This window comes from Molothrus aeneus, chromosome 6, assembly GCF_037042795.1.
Source record: "Molothrus aeneus isolate 106 chromosome 6, BPBGC_Maene_1.0, whole genome shotgun sequence".
Taxonomy (NCBI): Eukaryota; Metazoa; Chordata; class Aves; order Passeriformes; family Icteridae; genus Molothrus; species Molothrus aeneus.
In genome coordinates this window covers 10940767-10964344 of record NC_089651.1, presented here as the reverse complement: position 1 = coordinate 10964344, position 23578 = coordinate 10940767, and the positions used below count along the sequence as shown (strand labels likewise).

The following is a 23578-nucleotide window of genomic DNA, read 5'->3' as shown; positions in this document are numbered from 1 at the left end:
CTATTTGCAAAACTGATGCTAATAATGATGTTTTAAAGAGCAAATTATAATATCAAGAGTTATGAGTAAACTTACGTTTCAAAACACATAAGGAGTAAATTATCAAGTGTTCATAGTTGAGAAAAAATTGAAGTGTCCTTATTTATCTATAATTCTAAATCCTCATCTGAAATAATTGCTTTCAGAGCCAGCAGGTTTGTGGGTTTGTAACAGAAATAGTCTCCTCAGTAAAGGAAAATCTTAAGAAAATGTTAGAAGGAAATACTGCCAACTGAAAGAAAAAAAAAATCTAAGAAAATACTCTGCCTGGTCATTTCCAAAGAATCCACATGAAAGTATTCACAAAGCCCTGTGGAAATGTACATCAACATAGAACAACCTTTAACAAGCTTCTCCCCCCTGCTCCATAGTATTACACAAAATTTTGTCTTAAACTGTGTTTAAGACCAAGATTGATTTGCTACAAAATAAAGTCAAATTAAACATAAAATATTGGCTACTGTTCTGAAGAGTGAATAAATTACTGTGTTCATTGAATACAACATCTTGAGAAAGGATATGTAAGACAAAAATAGCGAAGAGCACTCTATGCATTGATGTTGCTTCCACGTAAAGCATGCAATAACTTATTTATATGCATTTTAAAAGCCACGGTAAAAACACAATAAAACTTTCAAAGTCACTGCCTCTTTCACAACCCAGAAATTCTAAAAAGCAAGGGATAAAAACTGTCAGATTTTTATTTTACATCTATTCATACACATTCATTCAGTCACACTGAGTAAAGTCAACTCTAACTGCAACCCTTGGCGTTCCAAGGATTAGGTTCATGACCTCAGAGCATTTTAATTCTTTCCTAGATGAGGTTATTAATAATGTTTACTGTAGTTGAAAACATTGCACATAAATTGCAGTCTTGGGCAAAATTTATGGCATGTGGCAGTGAAACTAGAGCCTGCAATCTTAAAAGAAGAAACAAACCCCCCTAAAGCCCCAAAGCCCCCCAAACCAGTACTTTTGTGCCCCAATACTGCCACAGCTTTTAAGTAAGACCTCTGTGTTTTCCCACAAGTGTGGCACAGTTGCATCCCAAAGAGGCTGTATAAACAAGTTCAGACAAGCACTCAAGTTTAACAGCACCATACACAGTCTTCCCACTCTGCTATGAAAATATGTGTGATATTCCTTTACTAAAATACCTGAAATACCTACCAGAGCAAAAAAAAATTAACATCCTTTACATCACCTCAGGTATTTTCAGGAAAGATACATTATCTTCAAGTAAAACCTGAAGAAAATGTAAATACAGTACAAATATACAATATGCAGTGAAGACATCCACAAACTAATTTCAAAGAGGAAGGATAACCACAGGAGGTTCAGTATGGGAATTTCAATACTGCTCCTACTTAGGAACATTCAGGCAGTGACAAGCAGCCCAAGCTCCAGAGTTCTGTTCCAAATGAACACAAGTGAGCTGGCCACAGGCTTTTAAAGCACACTCTTGCCAGCTTGATTAAAAAGTTTAAAGACAAAGCCCCTGCTTGGAAAACTTCATTAAAATACTTATGTTCTTTTCAACATTTCCACATTTTTTAATTACACGTTCCTGTATCAGACAGAAATTGAAAAGTCAAAAAAAAAATTGACAGCAAGTACCTAAAAACTGAAAGATCAGTATCCACAATAAGCATTCCCTCCTCCTCCTGCCACATCCCAGTGGTGGCCCACATAGCTCCCTTGGGGAGCTGTGCCCAGGCCCTGCTCCTGGGAATGTGCTGCTGCCAGGAAAGCAGAGCTCAGACCGTGCTGGGCCAGCCAGGCCACACTGCACAGGCCCAGCTGCAAGCCCTGGCTCTCCCTCAGTACAGCAAAGTCTCACATTAAGAGAGCATTATTTCAAGATAGAACCCTACCAGTAGCCTTGACCCTCTTTGCACAGAGGACACTCTCACAGTAGGAATGAACCCAGCTTGGAGGGAAAAGCAAGTTCTAAAGGCAGGGGAGTAGGACTGTAACTCATAGCAGCAAGAACCTGTAGCAATTTGTGTGTTGGAAAATGTGATAAACCTCACGTAGACTTGACTGGTTTCAGTCTAGGAAGTGGTGATGAGTCTGAAGCCTGTTGCTGTCAGAGTGCATCACTCAGCAGTCATAAGTATCTTTTGAAAACAATAAATTAACTGTCAGAGGGAGAAAAGTCCTGTCCAAGATAAGAAAAATGGAAGTACACAAAACCTCCAGCAAGTTACATATAAAACTACATTTGAAAATGACTGAGAAATGTGGCAGAGAAATCTGCTAAGGAATGAGGATTAGAATTATCAAATCACAGAATATTCTGAGTGGGAAGAGACCCATGAGGATAATCAAAATCCAGCTCCTGGCCCTGTACAGGACATGCCCAGGAGTCCCATCATGAGCCTGAGGACATTGCCCAAACACTCCTGAGCTCTTGTCAGGCTGGTGCTGTGAGCACTGCCCTGGGGAGCTGTTCCCAACCACCCTCTGGCTGAGAAACCTTTTCCTGATATCCAACCCAAACCTCCCTGACACAACTTCAGGCCAGGACCTTGACTTCTGTCACTGTCACCACAGAGACCAGTGCCTGCCCCCTCCTCATACCCTCCTGAGGAAGTTGTAACTGCACTGAGGTCTCTCCTCAGAGCCTTTTCTCCAGGCTGAACAGACCAAGTGACCTCAGCCACTCCTCAAAGAGCCTCCCCTCCCACCTCCTCATCTTCACACCCTCCTTTGGTCACTCTCTAATAACTTCATATTTTTTCTATATTGTGGATCCCAAAGCTGCACACAGGACTCGAGGTGAGGTCACCCCAGTGCAGAGCAGAATGGGACAATCCCCTCAATTACTACCAAGATATGTTTCCTCATGCATCAGAAGGAGAAAGCTTCTAAAAACTGATGTGACAATGGCTAAAATGAGAGCAAAGGTAAAATCCCTCAAGGAGAAATGAAAAAACTCCTCTAAGAAGTCTTTCCATGTTATAGTTTCTCAGAGGGGTTCCTGGGGAAGTTCCCAGAACAAAACTCTGGGAGTTTTTTGGAGGGGAAGATAGAAAAGATTTTGGAAAATTAAAATGAAAGTATCAGACAGCATGATTCCAAGTGTTCTGTGTAATCAAAATATAAAAATAGATAATTCTAAATTGTGGGTTCCTAAAGAGAAGACAAGACAAGATAGGATTATTGGAAGTAGGCAAATGTTTAATCTGTTTATAAAAGCATTATCCAGAATCTTTGCTTTCAAGCAGCAAATGTGCAGAAGACATCAAATTACAGAACTAGAAACCCTACAGAAAAGCAAATTACACTGGAAAAGAATCAGAAAAGCTTCTCTACAGCTAGATCATAAATCATCCATCTATTAACAGCTCTTCAACAAAAGTAAATGGATGCACTCAACACAATAGAGTCACTTAGTAAAAAGTCTTTTAGGAGGAAGATTCAAAAAAACTCTCAATCCAATTAAATTGTCATGGTATAGGAGAACAGTTCTCTTTTTGAAGTAATAAGCTATTTTTAAAAGTAAAAATAAATGGGTGGTTTTCCCCAAGAGATGCAAACTAGATCTCTGCTGGGCTCTGTGCATGTGTCATAGGGGCTGATGGACCTAGGGGGTTTATTGTTTGTTTTCTACAGATAATTTCTGAACATATCACAAACATTCAAAAGTAAATTCATTTACTCTGGGGACAGTCAAAGAATCTGGAACAGTCAATACTAAAATCTTCTGTGATTGTACATGAGGGGGTCTTACAATACCAAGCAATTGGGTAAGCACTCAGTTCCCTAAGTGAGAAAAATAAACTAAAGCACACAAAAAAAGAATCCTGAAGATGCATATGCAATACCAGACTTCTTGTTACCACTCAGGAAAGGGAACCTGAAACATGGCTCACTTGAGCCACATTAGCTCAACTATCAACAGTGTAACAACATCTCTTAAAGATCTTCTAAATCCAAGTGCCTGCACAGGAACACCTTTCACTATCCCTTGGGGCTCAGAGCCCGATCCAACCTTGCCTTAAACACTTCAGGAATGGAGCATCCCCAGCTGCTCTGGGCAACCTGTTCCAGTGCCTCACCACTCCCACAGTGAATCTTCCTATCACCCATCTAAACCCATTTTCCTTCAGTTTGAAGCCATTCCCCCTTGACCTATCTTTACCTGCCCTTGCAAAGAGTCCCTCTCCAGCTCTCTTGTAGCACCGCTTCAGGCACTGGAAGGCTGCCAGAAGGTTTCTCTTGGCCTTCTCTGGGCTGCACAACCCCAGTTCTCTCAGCCCTTCCTTACAAGAGAGGTGCTCCAACCCTGTGATGGCCTTGGTGGCCTCCTCTGGACTCCTTCCAACAGCTCCATGTCCTTGCTGTGCTAGGGAAGCAGAGGTGGACGCAGTGCTCCAGTGGGATCTCACCAGAGCAGAGGGGCAGAATCCCCTCCCTCCCTCCCTCCCCTGCTGCCCACGGGGCTTTTTGCAGTGTCAGCAGAAAGCACACCCCCCGCCCCGTGTGCATCTACAGGGCTCTGAAACGTGTAGGTGCACTGGGCAAATCTCATTTACACATTTCTAGATTGCATCTCAAATTAGGGAATTGGCTTTCTCCTCTCCCTCTGGATCAGTGCAGCCTCTCCAACAGGAAAACCCAAAGAAGGGGTACCTATAACTAAAAAGAAATGATAGACAACTCCTGAGCAGCCCATTCTTGCCTCATTCAGTGCAACACATCACATACTGTGAAACTGAAACAGCACATTCTTTTCTGCCACACTTAAAGCCAGTCATCTGAAGAGACAGGAGTCATTACATTTCCTTCTTTGAACTTCAGAAACCACCACTAAATTCAATCCCTCATTTAAATACTGCTTCCACTCTAGTGAGGCTCTTGCAACAGAGACGTAAGGTATTACCCATAATAGGTGAAAGAGTGCACATAAAAATGCTGTTACCTAACTCACTGTAGTAAATTCATACTTTAAAAGGAAAGCTTATAAGCACTATCATATTTAAGCAATAAGACATAAAAGGGTGTGCATATGCTGTAATAATGACACACCTTAATAATATAAGAAGTATGTCAACTATTATCCCATACTACACACCCTGAAATGCTTCAGCATAGATTCCATCTACGTATTTAACAAATGAAATTAGAATACTTAGAAAAGATGTTTATTTAGTGGCTGATAAGCTCAAAATGTTTCATTAAAAAAACTCAGCCAATACATAAAACATGCCACCAAATACTCCTTTTCAGGTAATGCTTTCCAACCATTTCTTTTCATAAACAAACTACAAATACAGACTGTTAAAAAAACACTTGCATCATTAAATGTATTCAGATCCTGCAAGAAGAAAAGAAGTTAAAAAAGGAAGGAGAGCCAATTAAAATCTCATTTTCTGTAATTTTTGAAGTGTTCTTGAAAGCTTAATGAGGAATTTTGAAGGAAAGAAAGTTTTTACTTTTTTTTTTATTAAATTGCTTCTGTCTTTCCATTTCAACAACCAAAAAAATAGTTCAATAAAAACATCCCACCTAGGTTATCTCTGTTAATTCTCAGTCTGAACTCAGGGGCTGGAGTTGGGTGGCTTTAGCTGAACTCTTACACACAATACTTCTTGCAGTCTAAAGCCAAAGTCAGCACAAAAATCTGACATTTGATTACATTTTCCTTAATTATATCATTGTTCACCTTGGATCAAACTGAAACCTTTTGGAAAATGCATTATTGAACATTTCACTATCTACTTAGCCTTTGCCACACAAAACACAAATAATATTATGTTTGTGGCAGCCAAAATAAACCAAATTTAACACTGGTGTGCCTTCATTTTAAACCAAGCTAAAATATATTGAAATATTTATTAATTGCATATGATTCCACAGAAGTTATTACTGCAAAATGCTTTTCTCAGGCATAGCAACTCCAATAGTTACTTTCTCCAGCTAAAGCACACTGGTACAAAAAACTGATCTCAACAATCTTTCAGGCCTGATCAAACTTCACAAAGTTATTGTTATTTAATGTATTTCCATTCACTTCATAACTCTTTGGTTATACAAGTTTCCCAAATCATGTGAATTTTTCATAATTGTATTACCCAAACGCAGAGAAAGTTGTAGATATACATTTATTACAATAGCCACAGTTTTCTAACTACACAGCTGGAAATGCTGCTAATCTTTTGGATGAAAGACACTCGGACATGAAATGACCAAAACTCATCAACATTGTTACTTAAAAGGATGTAAGTGTAACAAGAATCAAATCTTGAATTGCAAACTAGGAGACTTCAGCCACTCTTTTATAAATGATTCAGCCATAACGCAAAGCAGCAAGTGACTTTTCAGAGTAATTTTTGCTCCTCAGTGCCAATTCAATAACTTGCTGTGGATGCTGAAAAATCTGCTCATGCAGAAGTGGCTGCTGTGAACACACATTGGTCATAGGAGCAAAATATTTAAATTGGGGGGAGGGGGAGAATTCACTCTCCACCCACTTTTTGAGAGGTCTTGCCAGTTCCTCTGCTTTTTGGGAGAAGCAGCTCAAATCCAATATACGAGACATGAACCAGATACGAAAATGGTCCAACAACAAATCTTCAAAATTGCAAATGCCAACAAGTCTCTATGAGTATATTACCAGGCCAGAATGCAGGAAAATCCTTGTGAAATAAGGTTTTCTGGTATGCAGTTATAGCAAATAATCATGAGGTGATGCCGAGAAGTGGACAAATCTGGTATTCCAGGAATGTTAAAAACATCGAGGTCACGAATGCACACTGTAACTTTAGTACTCACTTCTTACCCCACTATTTTGACATTAAATCTAATTCATTCTTCATCCTAAGCTTATAAGCTGTGATTTTAATGAACATCTCTCTTGTCCACTGCTATAACACATGTCAAAAAGGAAACAATATAGTTAAAAAATGAAGTGAGGTTGATTCTGCATATGCCATGTACATAACAGGAGTATTGCTTGTTTTTAAAACACTGCATCACACCATAGATCTGTCAGTACACTAAACAACAGATCATCTCTCTTGGATTAAAACTTTGAATTTATTTACGTTTTTTCAGAGTAATGCTCCCTGCATTCCTAGCTCACAGGTAAGCCTAACAAAAAACACCAAAATCATAACTGCACTGGGCATTTTATTATTAAAAGAATATTTGGGTTGATCATAACCCAGTGTAATATACTGCATGAATCCACACAAAGTAGTTACATAACCCAGCCTTGTCCTACCAGTCTTTCACACACACTAGAATGGATTTTTGTTGAACTGCCTTTACTTAGATAAACAGCTAAATTAAGCTCTGAAGACACAAAAACCAGGGGAGAAGGGGGAGAGGGATATGAGCAGAAAGTTAAAGCTATTTCTTATATTAAATTCCTCATAATTTATGGTAGACTGACAACAGAAATATTAGCAGCTCAGTAAAACAGCAGATCATTTTATTGAGAGTGTGACTACATATTATGTATTATATTAAAATTGCTTTTGTCCTAATTTTATATAGGTACTAGTTGCTTTTGTCCAAGTAACTTGGCAGTGATTCAAATCAGAAATATACTTTCAAAAAAAAAAAAAGGAAAAAAGACATTTTGGACTTGAGTATAACCAATACTGGTGAGTAAGAGGGCATGATCTGCTTTTCTGATCTCCTTTTGTTGACATAAATAAAAGATCATTTCACATCTAAGGGAAGGAACAAGCCAGTGTAAAGGAAAGATGTGCAAGCAGTTTGGGGACACCATGATGACAAAATCCAGACAGAAAAGTTTATTCAACAGCATCAGTAGTATCTTAGAGCAGCAGTAACTTTTATGGTAAAAATATAAATCCAAGATGGGCAGGGAAGGGAGCACAGGGAATTTGCTCTTTTCTAGGGAAACATGCAGAGAGCAGGTGATATTTTAAAGGACACAAACCTGCAAGACTTGTGATATCCAGTCAGGGAAGCTCAAGCTCCAAACACCATCCAAGAAAAGACTTGCGTGTTAGAGTTCTCCCTCTTTGCCCAGGTTCACTCCACAGCTCAGATTTAATTAATTGCAGGCTGAGCAATAGCTACAAACTCTGCAAGGATCACCACACAAGCAGCCTTAGCCACAAGTAAAGCCTCAAGTGCCTCATGTCCAAATCTGCAAGCTGGAGCTTCATTGATTCACATTAGCAGCCAGTTGAAATGCCTCATTTATTACTCCATTTTTGATTTTTTTTCCTTTTCAGTTTGTGCTGGTATCCATGACAGCTAAATAAAAGCACCTGCTCAAGAGATGCTTTGACAGTGTGTCCTTGAAAAACACAGACACTGCAAGCCCAGAGAGGTCTCTCTTAGCAACATTTAATGAAGTTCTAACACTCCATGGATCAGCTGCACCATGAGCACTCATCTGAAAAATCTGCCACTTCTGAGGGTTTTGGCCTGCACTGGTTTAATTCTGACATCCACAGAGCAATGAGGACTGAGAAAAAAGGAAAGGCTTTGCTAGGAGCAGTCCAGGTAAACTGCTGGCAAAACTACTGGATTCACACTTGGAATTCATTACAAGAAGCCATGCTTGTGGCAGATCCACACTCAGGAGAAGCTCAAAGACAAAAACTCTTCTTGGTGACTAGCCCTAAAATCAGCACTTACAAATCACATCTGAATATAGTTCTATTTCTCTTCTTCCTCTTAATAGAAGCTGTATTTTTCATATAAAAGTACATTATTTCTTTATTCTTTTACCTTATTATGACCATGCCCAAACTCCTCTTATAACAAGTATATAGAAAATTATCATTTATTGACTTCTTCAGTAAAATTCTCATAGTTATTTACCAAATCCTTACTGAAATTAGGATCAGAACCATACCAGATAGTATAAAATACCACTTTATTACTAAAGAAGAATACAGGAGGAAAAAGGCCATCTAAACAGCCTAGCTGCTTTTTGTATCTTCTAACCCTGAAGTTCATTCATAAACTACTTTTTTTTTTCCACCTCCAAGTGCCAGGTTTGGTATAAAAGAAAACAATTTGTTACATGTTACTGGGATATAGACAAGAGTCCAGAAAGGTTGTACAACAAAACCTGCAAATTTCAAAGTGGTTCTGCCAGTTCCCTGCAAATCACCCAAAAGCCAGCACCACCATGCTGTACTGAAACAATATTTAGTGTTTGCTTTGTAAACAAACAAACAAAACAACATCCCTACCTCAGAGTTCATAAACTGAGCTCTGTTTGAGGCTTCAGTTAGTGGTGGTGCTGGAGGCTAATGGACTACTTTTTGGGGAAAAAATTTTAAAAATTGGTAATAAGCCTCCAAGTCTTTTCCCAGGAATTCTGCATGGCACAGCCCCAGTCAGGCACTGGAGCACTGGAATCAGCTGCTGCTTTCTGCATGGGTGCTGTGTCAGGTGCATGCCTGGAGCCACTCTGACCTTCATGGAATCTGGAAATCAGAAATTACACCAACTGGGAAGTGCAGAAGGCCTCTGCACTGATCTTTCTGCTTGGCTTCAAACTGGATAATGCAATGACTAAATGAGCTGTGGCCCATGGAAGGCACAAAACTGTGAAGTATCATCAGTTAAGATTTGTTAATGTTCTTTTCTGTTCTTTGGTGAGCACAACTAGGACACCCCTTTTACAATTTATTATTAAAAAGCATTTACACTGTATAAAGGCTTCAGAAAAGTTCTTTCATGGTTTAAAAAGCCAAGCTTTAAAACCACTAAGATGACTTAAGCTAGAAGAAGAAACCTGCATCCAAACACAACAAAATTTATGTAGAGTACAAACTAAAAGGTCAGTCAAACTGGGGAGTTGGGGGAACATAATGATTTACAAGTACTACTGATTAGAAATTCTTAGCATGAAAAGTATCAGCTTTAACAAACCACTAACAAATTTGTTCAGAAAAAAAAATAAAATATCCTTATTTTGCATTAATCTGTTTTCTTGAACTATTAGAAAACATTCCAAAGTGATTTACAGTCATAGGAATCAACTTCATAGATAAATTATTTCTGGATTCCCAGAACACATTCAACAACCCAGTTCAAGTTTCACAATCTTGTCTCCAGCCCAATAGGCTGTGTTTGATTAGCTGCACATCATCTGCCTTTCTGCACAACCCCAGAGAGGATCCCTTTGTGACAACTGGATACATGGTTATAAATTCAACACACAACACTCTTGGCTGGCTTTCTCCAAAACCACACCAATTCTCAGCTCCCTGCACAAACACACAGAAAAACCAAACCAACCAAACAAAAAACCCCAGAAACGTCAGTCCAATAATTGTCTCAATTACAGAACTTCAAGAGTAAAAGAAGTTCCAGCTTCTTACAGAAAGCTGACAGATAATCCGTAATAAGGAGCTGAAACAAAACACAGGATTTCAAACAACAAACTGAATTCTGAGGTAATTCAGTGGTTTTCAGGATTGTTACATTTCTCCAATTCTCTCTCTTCCTCTCTGGCAGTTACAGAAAAATGATCCAGTGGTGACAGAGTTTGCTGGACTTAACAGTGAGAGAAACACCTGACAACCCCCCCCAGGGACCAGGTCTCATCTCCCATGGTATTTCTCATTTTCCACAGTATTTCTTCATTCATCTCCATTCTGATGTCCCAGCCTGGTCCCTGGCATGGCTCTTTGTGCAAGAGAGCCAGGGCCTTTGCTTCTCAGATTAACAGATCTAAGAAGAACCTCAGGAGATTATCCAAGCAATTCCCCTTTCCATGTCACACTGTTAGCCTCACACATGTCATTCTCCATCAGAAACAAATAAGACTGCTCAAAAGTTTCATTCTAAATAGCATGTGCTCCATCTATTTAAATATTTATTACTGGTTACACCAAATCTCCTTTGCTAGAGAATCCATTTACTCACCATATTCTCAAAGGACAAGGAGAACAGTTTATCCTCTTCACTTTATTTATCTCAAGTCCTCTCAAGTCCAACCTCTGGCCATTTCATAACAGTGCTTACCTTTATTCAAAAGCTAAACTTCTTCGATTCATGCTGAGCTCCACTTTTTAATTTGTGGAGACAACAGATGGGGAAGGTTAGACACTGTACACAAATAACTTAGAGAGGGGTACAGTCACCTGCACATGGCACAAGGAAAAACTGGAAACAGGAGTTTTGTATAGCAACAGAACTGGGTGTTATAGTGCACACAAATTCATTTCAATTCATTTCTGTGTGCTTGGATCAACATAAAAACAGTGCTGTAAACCCAGAGGGTGCAGCACTCACAGGAGTTTTAACTGCTTTAGAAATGGACATTGGTTTGGGGCTCTCCAGATAAATTGCTCGTTTGTTGCTTGCATCCCAAATTTCCATGGATTTGTGGTCATATGGAATTATTCTGAAATAATCAGTGATGATTAGTCCAAAGTGGAATAGGTCACTGAGGCTAAAGAATCTCCTCTGATGTTAAGGACATGCTCAGCTTTTAAAGAACATGTGTCACTCCACAGTCACGTGCTGCATTCATCCAAGTTAAACTAATGTTCTTTAAAAACACAAAGCACATCGGTAACCAGGCTAATCATAAAGTTGAAAATAATTAAAAGCATAATTTTCCCCCATAATTTCTGCTCTCAAATACAAAACAATAGGATTTCTGCTCTTCAGTTTTGGCTTCTGGAGATAGAGCCCATTTTCACATCGTGTGTTTGAGATGTACGCTGCTCTCCCTTTTTAGTCAAGAGTTTTTCAAGAGCTTAAAAAAAACAACCAAGGAACAACAAAACTTAACTATTGTATTTATATAATAATTATATAAATATAGTCATAGTTCTATAACAATAGTTTTTAATATTGAACATTTATATATAAATATTTAATATTTAAAATTCAGAACCTTCAGGAAAAGCAGGGTCTCCCAGGAGACTTACCACAGACAAGCCTGCAAGTTATAAGGGGGAAACCAAGACACTCCCAGAGTTTTGTGAATGTTACAACACCTCATGGCATAACTGAGGGTCTCAGAATCTCTTCTGCAGACTGTTACACAAAAACCCCAAAGCAGAGGCTCAGAGTGAACTCCATGTTGCAGTCTTTCCTCCAATTTTTAAACAAGATGAGAAAAACTTAGAGAGGTAGTAAAAGATGCTGAATCACACACAAAGCCTGGGTGGACAAGACAATCTTATGCAGTCAAGGATTACCTGTGGAGATGACAAATGAACAACAAAGAAAACCAACCCAAAGCATTCTATGAGTCTAAAAATATCTGCACTTCTTAAGCAAGCTTGTAGAAATGGCTTTCTCCTCCATAAATCTGAAAAGAATTTAACTTAAAATGCAAGTGTGTGGATCTTAAAACACTGTGATAGATGCAAAAAAGGTTACACTTCAATATACTCCATTGAAAGATTAGAGTTGAAAAAGAGTTAAATTCCAAACAGATGTCACTTCAATATTTTACCATTTCTACCAAAACTGTTGGCTGTAGTGCTCTGATGTGGTTATTTTTCCCAACTCAAAACAAAACTAAGAGTGGATAAAGCAAATTAATTGAACCCTTTGACAGCACTTAGTCAAGTGAGACAAAGTTATACTACACAAGGACTACTTGAAAGTCCTTGGATACCAATATCAAATTATTTTATCACATTAGTCTACAAAATCCAGAAGCTAACATCCATTCAGTAAGACCAGATTCTAAAACCAGAATGTAGCTGCTTACAGCACAGCAGAAATGCAACTGTAAAAGACACCAAATTAAGGGCATTCTTCTAGTGGAGGCTAATATGAATATAAGAATATAACCTGAGTCCAAAAACACTCTGACCAAAAAAAACAAAACAAAACTCTGTAGTTTTGCTATCATCTGTTTCCTGCTAAGTGCTGAAAGCACCTGTTCTGTAATATGGGAATAAAAACAACACAAAGCATTTCCAAGTGCTACACTGAGCTCTGCTGTGCAGTTGTTCAGTGAAGAATTACATATGTAATGATTTTTGAGAGGTAAAAGACATTTGAGGGGAAAGAGGGGCAAAAAATCCCCCACCAAACAAAACTCTCTGCAGCTGAGCAGGTGCACTGAAGGTTAAATGGATGTTGTAGACAACTCTTTATTCAGGTCCTCAAAAGCATTAATGTTTGAGAAAAATTGGCTTACAGATCAGCTAGCTAAGACTGAAGCATTTAAAGATTAACTCCTTTAAAACTTTAATCACTTCAGGCCTTAACTGTCTAATCTGCAGCCCCAGTTGTCTCTTATGTCTTATTTAAAATAAGTAGTGAAATGGTCAAGCAGCAGATTTTTTTCTAGAAAAGATGCCTTATACCAAGGTGGCAAAACAAAACTAAGAGATCAGCACTTGAATTTTAAAAGTATTGCTTTTGACTGAATGTGTAATGGTTTCCAGAGACTCTGCAGTGGAAATTTTCAGAAGTTTAGGAGTTCTGAAAAACTTTTCCACTTCAAAATTTGGCCTTCTTTTAAATGTCTTCAGTAGAGTGCAACTTTGAAGACAAATGAGCTGGGTTTTGGTGGGGTTTTTGTGATAGCTTTTTTCCCCCCATTCCAAGTGTAAAGCTCCAAGAGAAGTAAATTTCAGTTAAGATCTCAGAGGTAGAGCTGTAACTCATAAATCATGTATGTAAAAAGGAAGTGGAAATTTGTACAAGACCAACTAGATCAGTCAGAACACAAATACACTTTGAAAATACCATTCCTTCCTCTCATTTTACAAAACTCACGGAGTTTTTTTGTATCTCAGGTTAGTTGGAATTTGAAAGTTGAATCCAGGTTTTCATAAAAGACATATTCCACATCCACTTAAGAGTTTATGTCTGAAGCAAAACCAGGGTGCAGAAATGCTGAGCTCCACAGCAAGGGCTGTACACTAAGGAGGAATAAACTGATTCCACCAACTCCAACTCCTCCTTTAGAAGGAAGCAGGCAAACTTACACATCCCAAAGGGATACCTGCAGCCTTTCTCTCAGTGTCATAACTTGTGTAAGTGGTCATCAAATGGTTGTATTAAACAGCACTTTTTACCAATTAAAGATACATTTTATAATTGAAGTCATTATTTGGATAGGTGATTACCTTGTCTAGAAAAACATGTTAATTTCTATACTTGACCACATTTGAAATTCAAATTACTGAATCATGACACTACTGCTAACACCAGCACCAGTTACAGTGGGAAATTTCCTTCCCTGCTAGTCAGAAACTGCAGAAACACATCATATCCAGTTCCAACTCCAGACAAGGTAACTGTTTCTAGGTATGACTTCTCTTGGCCTCATTAAGAGCAGCCTCCCAACACTGAGTAATGCAGGTGAATTAGTTTAGCTAATTTAGCCCTGGGACAAAAATGACTTTACAATTTAACATTACATACCAAAGCTTCCTCTGATGTGTAACTAATTATGATGTCTAGAAAGTTACACAGTGGAATTAAAACTGCATTAGAAATAAGAAAAATATGCAGAAATGTAAAGCTAACTCATTCAACCAACACACACTCTCCAGCATTCTTTCTACAAGCAAGATCAAGAAGTCTGATTGTCCTAACCTGACACTGCTCTGTATGCCTCAGCTGACTTTACAGGGTTATTTGTACACTTAAGCTGCATCTGAAAAAACTTCTCAGAAACAGACTATGGAGAAGGATACCCAAACGTGTTTATTCAAAATATGATGGGGGGGGGGGGGGTGGTGCAGCTCTCAGATTGGGGTGTTCTAACTGCATTCTTTCAAAAACCAGTGACTGAAATGCTTTTCTGGGCCAAATATTTTATTAAGAATGAGCATAAATCTCCCTTTACCCCTCAAAGTCATCTTACTTCCATGGAACTGGAAGAAACTCACTCTGACTTGCATTTGTCTATAAATTGCAGATGGACTGCTCTTGGTCAGTAAAATGAAGATGCTCAGATTCTAAACTAAATTGTTCCTTACATTTCTCTTGAATAGCCCACAAAATGTTCTAACAAATGGAAGAAGTGCATTTTATTGCTTCTGAAGTAACACTCAATATATATGACATTAAGAAATATTGTATCTTATTTGCAGTTACATCGCACAATTTAATAAATGGTAAAAAAGTCTTCAGGCCCTTAACAGCTACTGTAATTATCAATAATCCATTGCAAAAACCTTCAGGTATGTTTCACAGCAATTTGCAGGTGGCTTATCAAAGTTTCTGCATTCAGTTATAAACAGAACAAAGTTTAAAGCTGTGAAGTCTTTAGTGAAGTAGCAAATGCAAAAAGATGTTTCTTAATGTCTTTAGCTAATTTCAGAGGATGCAGACAAGAGGAGTAAGAAAACACTGACCAAACACCTCCTGACAGCATCATTCCCTCAGCAGAGACTCATGGCTTTCCTCACCACTGGCAACCAGCAGACACACAATTTATTGAACAAGACAAATTAAAGTACTTGACTTGAATAAAATGGAATAGAGTACATTTCTGTTGAATTCTGGACAATGTGTTTACTCCCAGCCCATGTGTTTGTGACCAGAACACAGCTATCATGCTGCTCACATAAAAACAGACACAGTTGGAATAACTCTTAATACTTTAATCCAGAACACACATAGACCAAAGACGACACCCTTCAGTGAAATTCAGACTGCAATCACATTTTATAATGACCCAATTCTCTGTATTTGTGTCAAACTATCAAAACTACAAAATACAGTCAAAGTGAAAGGTGAAATTGAGTCATCATTCCTAGAGAAGATGTTCTCAAAATGATCCCTCTTCACTCAGTCAAGGGCCAGTCCAGTAGACCCAGTTTGTACCATGGGTGCCTGTTTAGCAAAACTGGGCTCAAAAAAAATCTCCCTTCAATCCTATCATTAAACATGAAAAGCTTTGGCTTTTTTCCTTCATGAGAACACAGCAAAGAGAGCTTGACATGTTTTTCAGATACAAACCATGGCTTTTTTTTCCATTTAATAGAAACCATACAGATCTTTCAGAGAAGAGCAAGTATTTAAGAGGATATTAACTCAAACTTGTCATAGAGCTAAGTGCTATTAATAAATAGGTCTTTCTTCAGTCTCATATACATTTGTCAACTCATCTATTCTTACCTTTTTCCCCCATTTCTTTTTCCTTAAGGATTGCCTATTACCCCCTTATTGATATTAAATCTTAAGGTGACAGAACATGGTAACACCACTTTTCTACTTTCCTTTCCATGAATTAATGTTGATTCTTGTTAGATTCATCCAAAACCTTGAAAAAAATTCCTGCCAACATCTGACTTTCATAAGTGATTTACTTCAGTACTTGATCTTTGCACTATCTCTACCTCCTCAATCTTCATTAACTAAAATTTTATTTACCACGCTTGGAAAGCAGATCAAAACTTGACTGATTTTGCCAACTGGCTGAATTGATGTTGTTAAATTGTCAAGATTTTGTTTCATTTGGAAAGTTTAAAGTTTTAATGGCTTGGCCTAATGAGTCATTTGAGAATCAATACAGAAATAATGTTTTGTCCCATTAAAAAAAAATTTCTTTAGAAATGTGTTTCTTGTAGTGCTAAAATCCTACAATTAAACTAAAATGGGAGATAACACCTGGGCACAGATTAAGATTCACTGCTTCAAGAGAAGGTGTCCCTATATGTTTTATTTGTTTATTTTTCACATCTTCCCAGCTAGTCAGACCCATTGCTCTCTCTGAACAAGGTCAGGAAGATCTGAGATTTAGATCTGTGGCACAGAGTAAACCTCACCATGACTCAGCCTCTGGGGTTGTTTGAGGCAGGATGAACCCTCCTGGCTGAACCTTGGAGCTTCCCCATTTCAGCAGAGCTCAGCATTGCCAAACCTGGGGTTATGCAAGCGCACCAAGAGGCTGCAATTCCCCATCACAGGGGGGAGAAATCCTGCTCACCCCAAAGAGCAGCAGGGCATGGCAAGCCCTGAAATGAGACCCCAGAGGAGGAGAAAAGGAGCCCACGGCCGCCAGCTCAGGGAGCAAATGCGCCTCTCGGGGAGGGAGCAGCCAAGCCCAGTCCCCTTCCTGTCCTTCATGAGAGCACAGAGCAGGGAGCTGAGCACTGCCTGAAAGATGCCAGACTGGGAAAAGCCTGCTCTGTTGGCTGTGCAATAAATGCAGTGAACAGTTGGTGTCTTTGTCCTCTGCAGCTGATTTTGCCCCACAGTAAAGATTGCTATTGCAACATTTCGTAGAGCCCATGTCCTCCCATAGCTCATCCTGTCCCAGAAGTTTCCCAGTTCACACCAGTAAAAGTTTCACTCTGACTTCTCAGAAACCTCATTTCAGAATATGACCACAGTCCTTCCTTTCTCTTCGGGATTTTTAGAGACAAGATGTTGAGTGATCCCTGATCCACCCTTTCATTGCATCCCACAAGAAGAGACCAAGGAAGGGGGAAAAAAGCAGCACCTTGGGAATTCCCTGTTTAAAATAGATGCCTTGCACACCAGCCTTGCTGATCATTTTAATAAATCCAGTTTATTGGAATATTATATTAATTTATTTTTAAATCTACATTATGCAAATATGCATAGTTTTGTAATTATTTGAACATGACAATGAGAAGTCATCTGCCATCTGAAGGCTGCTCACAAAACATAGGAGCACAAATAACCATTTATTTTAAACACAGTTTATAAATTTGCAGCAGACAGTTTCTATATTTGAGGAATATTTACTTAGCTGTGCATACCAGAATAAATTATCTTCTGTTAGCCAAAATTGTTATTCTTAAACCTATAATCTATCCCCTGTGCTCACTAATTTCTACCCATGCCCTGTTGGGTTAAACAATACAGATCATTACATGAAGGCAGATTTATCTTCCAAATGCACGTGAAAGAAATTTAAGACTTGCAAAATGTAATGCAAACTTACCAACTCTATTCCCTGTGGAAAAGGAGTGTCTTCCCAGTCCTTCTGGGGAAATCTTTGTATTATTTTCCCCAAACCTTCTGTTGGTCCTGCTGAAAGATAAAATTCAATTATTTAAAGGCAAACTGGTGGAACTGAAATCACCATACATTTGAGAATATGTTCAAAATATACCATATATTAGTAAGTTTTTCACCACAAGAGGCAGAACACACTCCTCAAATGTGTCTTGCAACTCATGTAATAAATACAATCTTCACATTTTCCAGCAGTAACACCAGGAATCACTACATGAAATGAAGATACAAGTGGCATCCAGCCTCTACCTCTCGTGTTTTCAAAATGACAGGTGATTATTGATAATTCTGGTCTCTCTCTATAAACAGCAGTGAGTTTAATATAATGGATATGTGATATTTAAAAAAGAAAGCAATAGTTTCTCAAGAAGCAGACTTCCAAAAGAAGCCTATAGATGGACATAAATCTGCAGATTAGAACTCCATATGATTAATCCAGGACACATTAGCCCTTTCCAGTATTTCTCACTGATTTCCTTGGACAAGTCAGCAGTGGTTTTCCACACAGAAAGATGTGAAGTAAAGCTGGCAATTTCTGGTAACTTTTCTGATGCAACTGCCTTCTTTTTTTACATGTTCCTTTTTTTGGAAGCAACGGTGCTATAGATCAATTTTGGAAACACCACAAATACCCCACAATTGTAGCGCTGCATCACCCTGAACGGTTCAGGAATGCATGGACAAACAGCAATTTTGTTCTTCACCTTCTGAAATCCTGCAGTAAATCCTGAAAATACCTTTCCCTGACATCCAACCTAACCTCCCCTGACTCAGCTTGAGGCCATTGCATCAAGATCCTGCTGCTGGTCACCAGAGAGGAGATCATGAAGAAGCTGTAACTTCAATGGCCCCAGGTCCCTTTCCACAGGGCTCCTCTCCAGGGTGTCTCATTCTTCAGTCTGTCCATACATCAATGGCAAAGTTGAAATTTGCAACCATTTAAAACACCTTTTAATAGCTGACCTGTGCAATCTAATTGAATCATCTTTTCTGTAAAGTTGTATCACAAAATGTTGAGATTAAGCATTAAAATTGTTAAACATTTTCTTGTTAAAGACAATCTTCTGAAAGATCGTCTTCTCAAAGCTGTACTCTGATAGTATGAAGCAGTCCAATTGATGCATTAGTAGTAGCAGTCCATATGTGCTGCCTCCTCTGCAGACACCCAGGCAGCAGCAGTGAATACATTACTCTCCTGGCTTTACCATAAAAAACCATTTTCTGTCTGACAAACCTCAAGTCTGCTAGCATAAATCAGTGTTACAGTGAGAAAAAAATAGGCTTCCTCTAAGCTTCCTGCAAATTTACAGTTTGAGTTTGCTGCTATCTTAAAACCCACAAAACACCTTACAAGACATTTGGGCAGAACAATCTGATGGGTCAGTAGGAAGAATTTCCTCCAGTTTGTGCATATGTACACCTAACATTCTGTGACTGTCCCTTGGGAATAATCTCAGAGCAGATGTTCTTGGTACAATGGCCATACAAACTACAAGGAGTACAAGTCCCAAAAGCAATCTCAGCCCCAAGGTAGCACACAGTGTAGCTGCCAAGGGCAGCCTGCTCACAGACTGCACTCACACAGGGTTAGCTGGGAGCTCTGTGCAGCAGGCCAGCAAGTCAAAGCCAAAGCAAGTGTCACATTCTAGAGGAGCTGCAGAGATGCTCAGAAGGCAGAGCCAGGATGTGCCAGCGCCTGAGGAACAAATTCAGACATGGCTCCAGCTGCAGTTTGTGTAAGGGAAAGGAGCTCCCTGTTAGACTGAACAACTGAACAGGGTCACCAGCCACTGATCCACTGTTAAGTGTTCCCCTCAGGTACTCTACCAAAGCATTTCCATTCCTTTATGCAGACAGGAGCAGGGACTGTGGAGTAGGTGACTGCACAAAGGGGCTGCTCCTTCATTGACTCCATGTCAGAACTTCTCCCCTTGCTGAGTTCAAGTTCACATTATCTGCTTATCCCAAGTCATATCTCTGTCAAATCTCTTCTTCCTGCAGTTGTTCTAGAGCTGGCAGGTGGCACAAGGAGACAGCAAACAAATGCACCCAGGCAGGGGTGAGCACAAACACCCTCCAGGCAGAGCTCAGCCTGAAGAAAGGGCAGGACTGAGCTGAACAGAGGCATCCAGACTTCTGGAAAAGGAAGAACCAGAGAGTTACAGCAGCAAACAGTCCCTGCTATGCATTTGCTCCCAAAGTTTCTCTGTGCAAGCACAGGTGACTTGTTTAAATTCTGAATTCAGTTTACAAGAGACTGAGACCTCTGACACTACCAACTACAATTATAAATAATGACATCCAAGAAAGTAGCTCAAAATTTCTTCTACTTCATCATGTTCTGAAGCTATCAATCCTTCTAGTTCTCCTTTTACTTGACTGCTACAAAGACTCTCCCTACATTACAGTATAGGAAGCTCTTAATTTAGAATTGAGAGTTGTAAAGTTTTTAAAGTTTTTAATATTCTCTCCTTTATGTCAAAAGCTCATCAGGTTTTTTAGGTTGCCTTCCTTAGAAGGCCACTAATGCTGGCCACCAGTGTTAGAGTTTCCTGCATCTAATTCCATTTTGCTTTCAAGAAGGATTCTAAACCTCCATAGGGATTTCCCTGAAGAAAATGAAGTGCTGCTGAGCATTTTCTGAAAGCCACACAAACTTCTCATGCTGCCTGAACTTGCACTTCAGGTCACCTCTGGGACCAGGGAGAAACCACTCCACACCTGCCAGGGAGCAGCTCCCTCCAAGAGGTGCAGCACCAGGTCCCTCCTTGTGTCCCCAGACCCAGCCTGTCCCCACTGGTGGGAAAATACCGGGAAACCAAAAATACTTTGTGTCTACCTCTAGCTCAGGCCCAACTGATTTGGTATCTGAGTTCTCAAAAAACTTAGAAAAGGATTCTGTTCAGAACAGCTCACAGAAGCCTTGCAAACACTCCAGGTGTTAAACAGTCAAACTTGAGGCCCACAGCAGTAAAGCTGAATCTTCAGGAAACCATTGACTTAAATACAGAAAGACTAAAATTTTTAAGAAGTTCATGGAACAGTACGTGAAGGATCTATCACAGAAATGCAACATCTTAAAGGGGAAAAAAAAGGGAAGTGAATAGTTCTGTGTTCAAGATATAAGCATTAGAAAAGTATTCACATCCATCAGATATGAGTAAAAAAAAAAACCCAAAACACCAACAGAAGGAGCACTGTTAATCCCTCAACAAAAAGGTCCTGTGATACAGATTTACAAATCTACTTATAATGCATAAAATCTAAATATTTCACATGATTTCTTAAGTTGAATACAATACAGATAGGTAAGAAACACTCTTTCCATCTCACTAAAATTTGGTTTGGCTTGGAGGGATTGTTGGGTTTGCTTTTTTAAATGAATCTGCACTCCTTCAAAATTAGGGCAATTCTTCATGATCTGAGTTTTCTATGCTTGCAATCACAAGGTAGAATTCATTGTAATTTGATAAATTTGAAAAATAAATAAAATTATTCTTTTCAATTACCAAAGATCCCAAACTGCAAGTTGCCTTCTTTGGGAAAAGTTTAGACCCAGAGCACTTGAAAGAATCTCCTGTGCAAGAGAAGATGCAGCAGCTGCACTTCCTTTAATAACAAACCCAGTCCAGTACCATATGCTCACCACATTTTCCCAATACTTCATACTGCAATTACTGTTGATTCTCTGTTGACATTTTTCAATCCAATCAGCAAAATAACAGCAGAATTACAGTAAGTCCCTAAATCCCATGGTTTGGGGTGAGGGGGTGTGGACACTATCTGCCTTCAGCTGACTTTTATTAAATCATTCAACTTTCAGCACAGCAGTGTGTCTGAAGATAACAGATTATTCAAGAGGTGGCTGCAACTCAACACCCAAGTGAATTTGCATTCTTGACTGCTTTAGCACAACAGGAAGAAACAAAAAAATATCAGGTCATGGGATTTCAACAACTATCGTTTGTTTCAATATATGCTACTGATAACTACTGAAATCTTTGCAAAAATATTGAAACCACATGAGGAAAAAAAAATAAAGGTGATTCAGATCTTTCCATTAATAACTTCACATTTTGACCACATTTCCTTCACTCTGTAGCTAGTCTTCTTTCAAGCCCCTTTTATTAATTCTTAACGCTCAAAGGACATTGCCTCAGTATTCTGGTGAAATTCCTGTTAACTAAAGCCAATTAAACAAATGTGACACCACATTAAAAACATGCACACAGTGAACATCAGTAGCAGCCTCCTCAGCTTGTGCCTGATAGTATATGCCCTACAGACCTACCAAGATTTCAGAGGTTTTAAGAACATTAGGATATAATAATAACATATTTCTTCATAGAAGGGGTCCTTAGATACCAGAATGGGCTGCCCAGGGAGGTGGTGTGGTCACCATCCCTGGATGTGGCACTCAGTGCCATGGTCTGCTTGGCACCGTGGTGTTGGGTCACAGCTGGACTTGATGATCTCAAAGGTCTTGTCCAACCTAAATGATTCTGTGAACTGATTAACTCATTAACACTGACACCTTGTTTCTGAACTGGAAAAATAGTTCATTGCAGTGTCAATGGCTTCAGAGAGCCACAGCCACCAGGAAGAGCCTCTCTATCAGCAATGAAAGAACGTTTGTCTTTTGGTGTCCTTCCAAATAACGCGCAAGCTGCCCAAAACCATGGGTGGAAAAGCCATCGTCACCAAAACCATCACCACCACATGGTGGAAAGCCCATGGCTAGCACAGCTCACTGAATTCAGAGCAGTCAGACAGAAGCTTCTGGAGGTTTTTGAAAGCACTTCAACTCAGATGCACTCCAGACATCACTCAGCTAACAATCTACTAAATGCAGTATTTGTGTGTGTGAGCAGAGCACAACTGCACATTAACAGCATGGTCCATGTAAAACAGGAATTGCTCTCATTATTAATTATATATACAAAACATACCTGGCAGTAACAAGAGACATATTTCCAACAAAACTATTGCCATTATTATTATTAAACACTCATATTGTTATCTTAATGGTCATTCATCACCATCATATTCTCTGGAAAAATCCCCTTGCCCAGGATTTTTCTCAGCTTCCCAGGAGAAGCCTCAGAGAAAAAGGAAAACAATATTGTCTCATTTGCTTCTCCTGTGTTGTGCTGCTTTGGAATGTGTTTGGAGATTGTTTCGTTGGTTTCTGGTGTGCTTTCACTCACTGGCCAATCAGGGCCAAGCTGTGTTGGGACTCTGGAAGGAGTCCTGAGTTTTCATTAGTATCTTTTAGCCTTCTGTAAGTATCCTTTCTGTATTCTTTGGTATAGCTTTTCTATAGTATTCTTTAATATAATACAGTATCATAAAATAATAAATTAGCCTTCTAAGAACATGGAGTCAGATGCATCATTCCTTCCTGCCACAGGGAACCCCACAAATACAAGAGTCATTCCTACAAAAGCAAAACTATTCCTGTATTTCAACTGAATTGCAATTCTTTTCTTTCATTTTGTTGTAAAGTTTTGTTGCATAAAGTGAAGTACAAAAGTTGTAAAAACATTGCAGCCATTTTTCAAAACTGTAATTTGGCACCTACAGCAATGAATTGCATTTTCATTTTCACTAA

General features: G+C 39.1%; 1 protein-coding gene across 1 annotated transcript in view; it reads right to left on the bottom strand.

The window, feature by feature from the left end:
• SBF2 (SET binding factor 2) overlaps window positions 1-23578 on the bottom strand; it is a 232509-nt gene that overhangs the window by 169599 nt on the left and 39332 nt on the right. The window contains exon 2 of the mRNA XM_066551479.1: window positions 17894-17982. Within this exon, the coding sequence (XP_066407576.1) occupies window positions 17894-17982 (89 nt within the window). The remainder of the gene's footprint in view (window positions 1-17893; window positions 17983-23578) is intronic.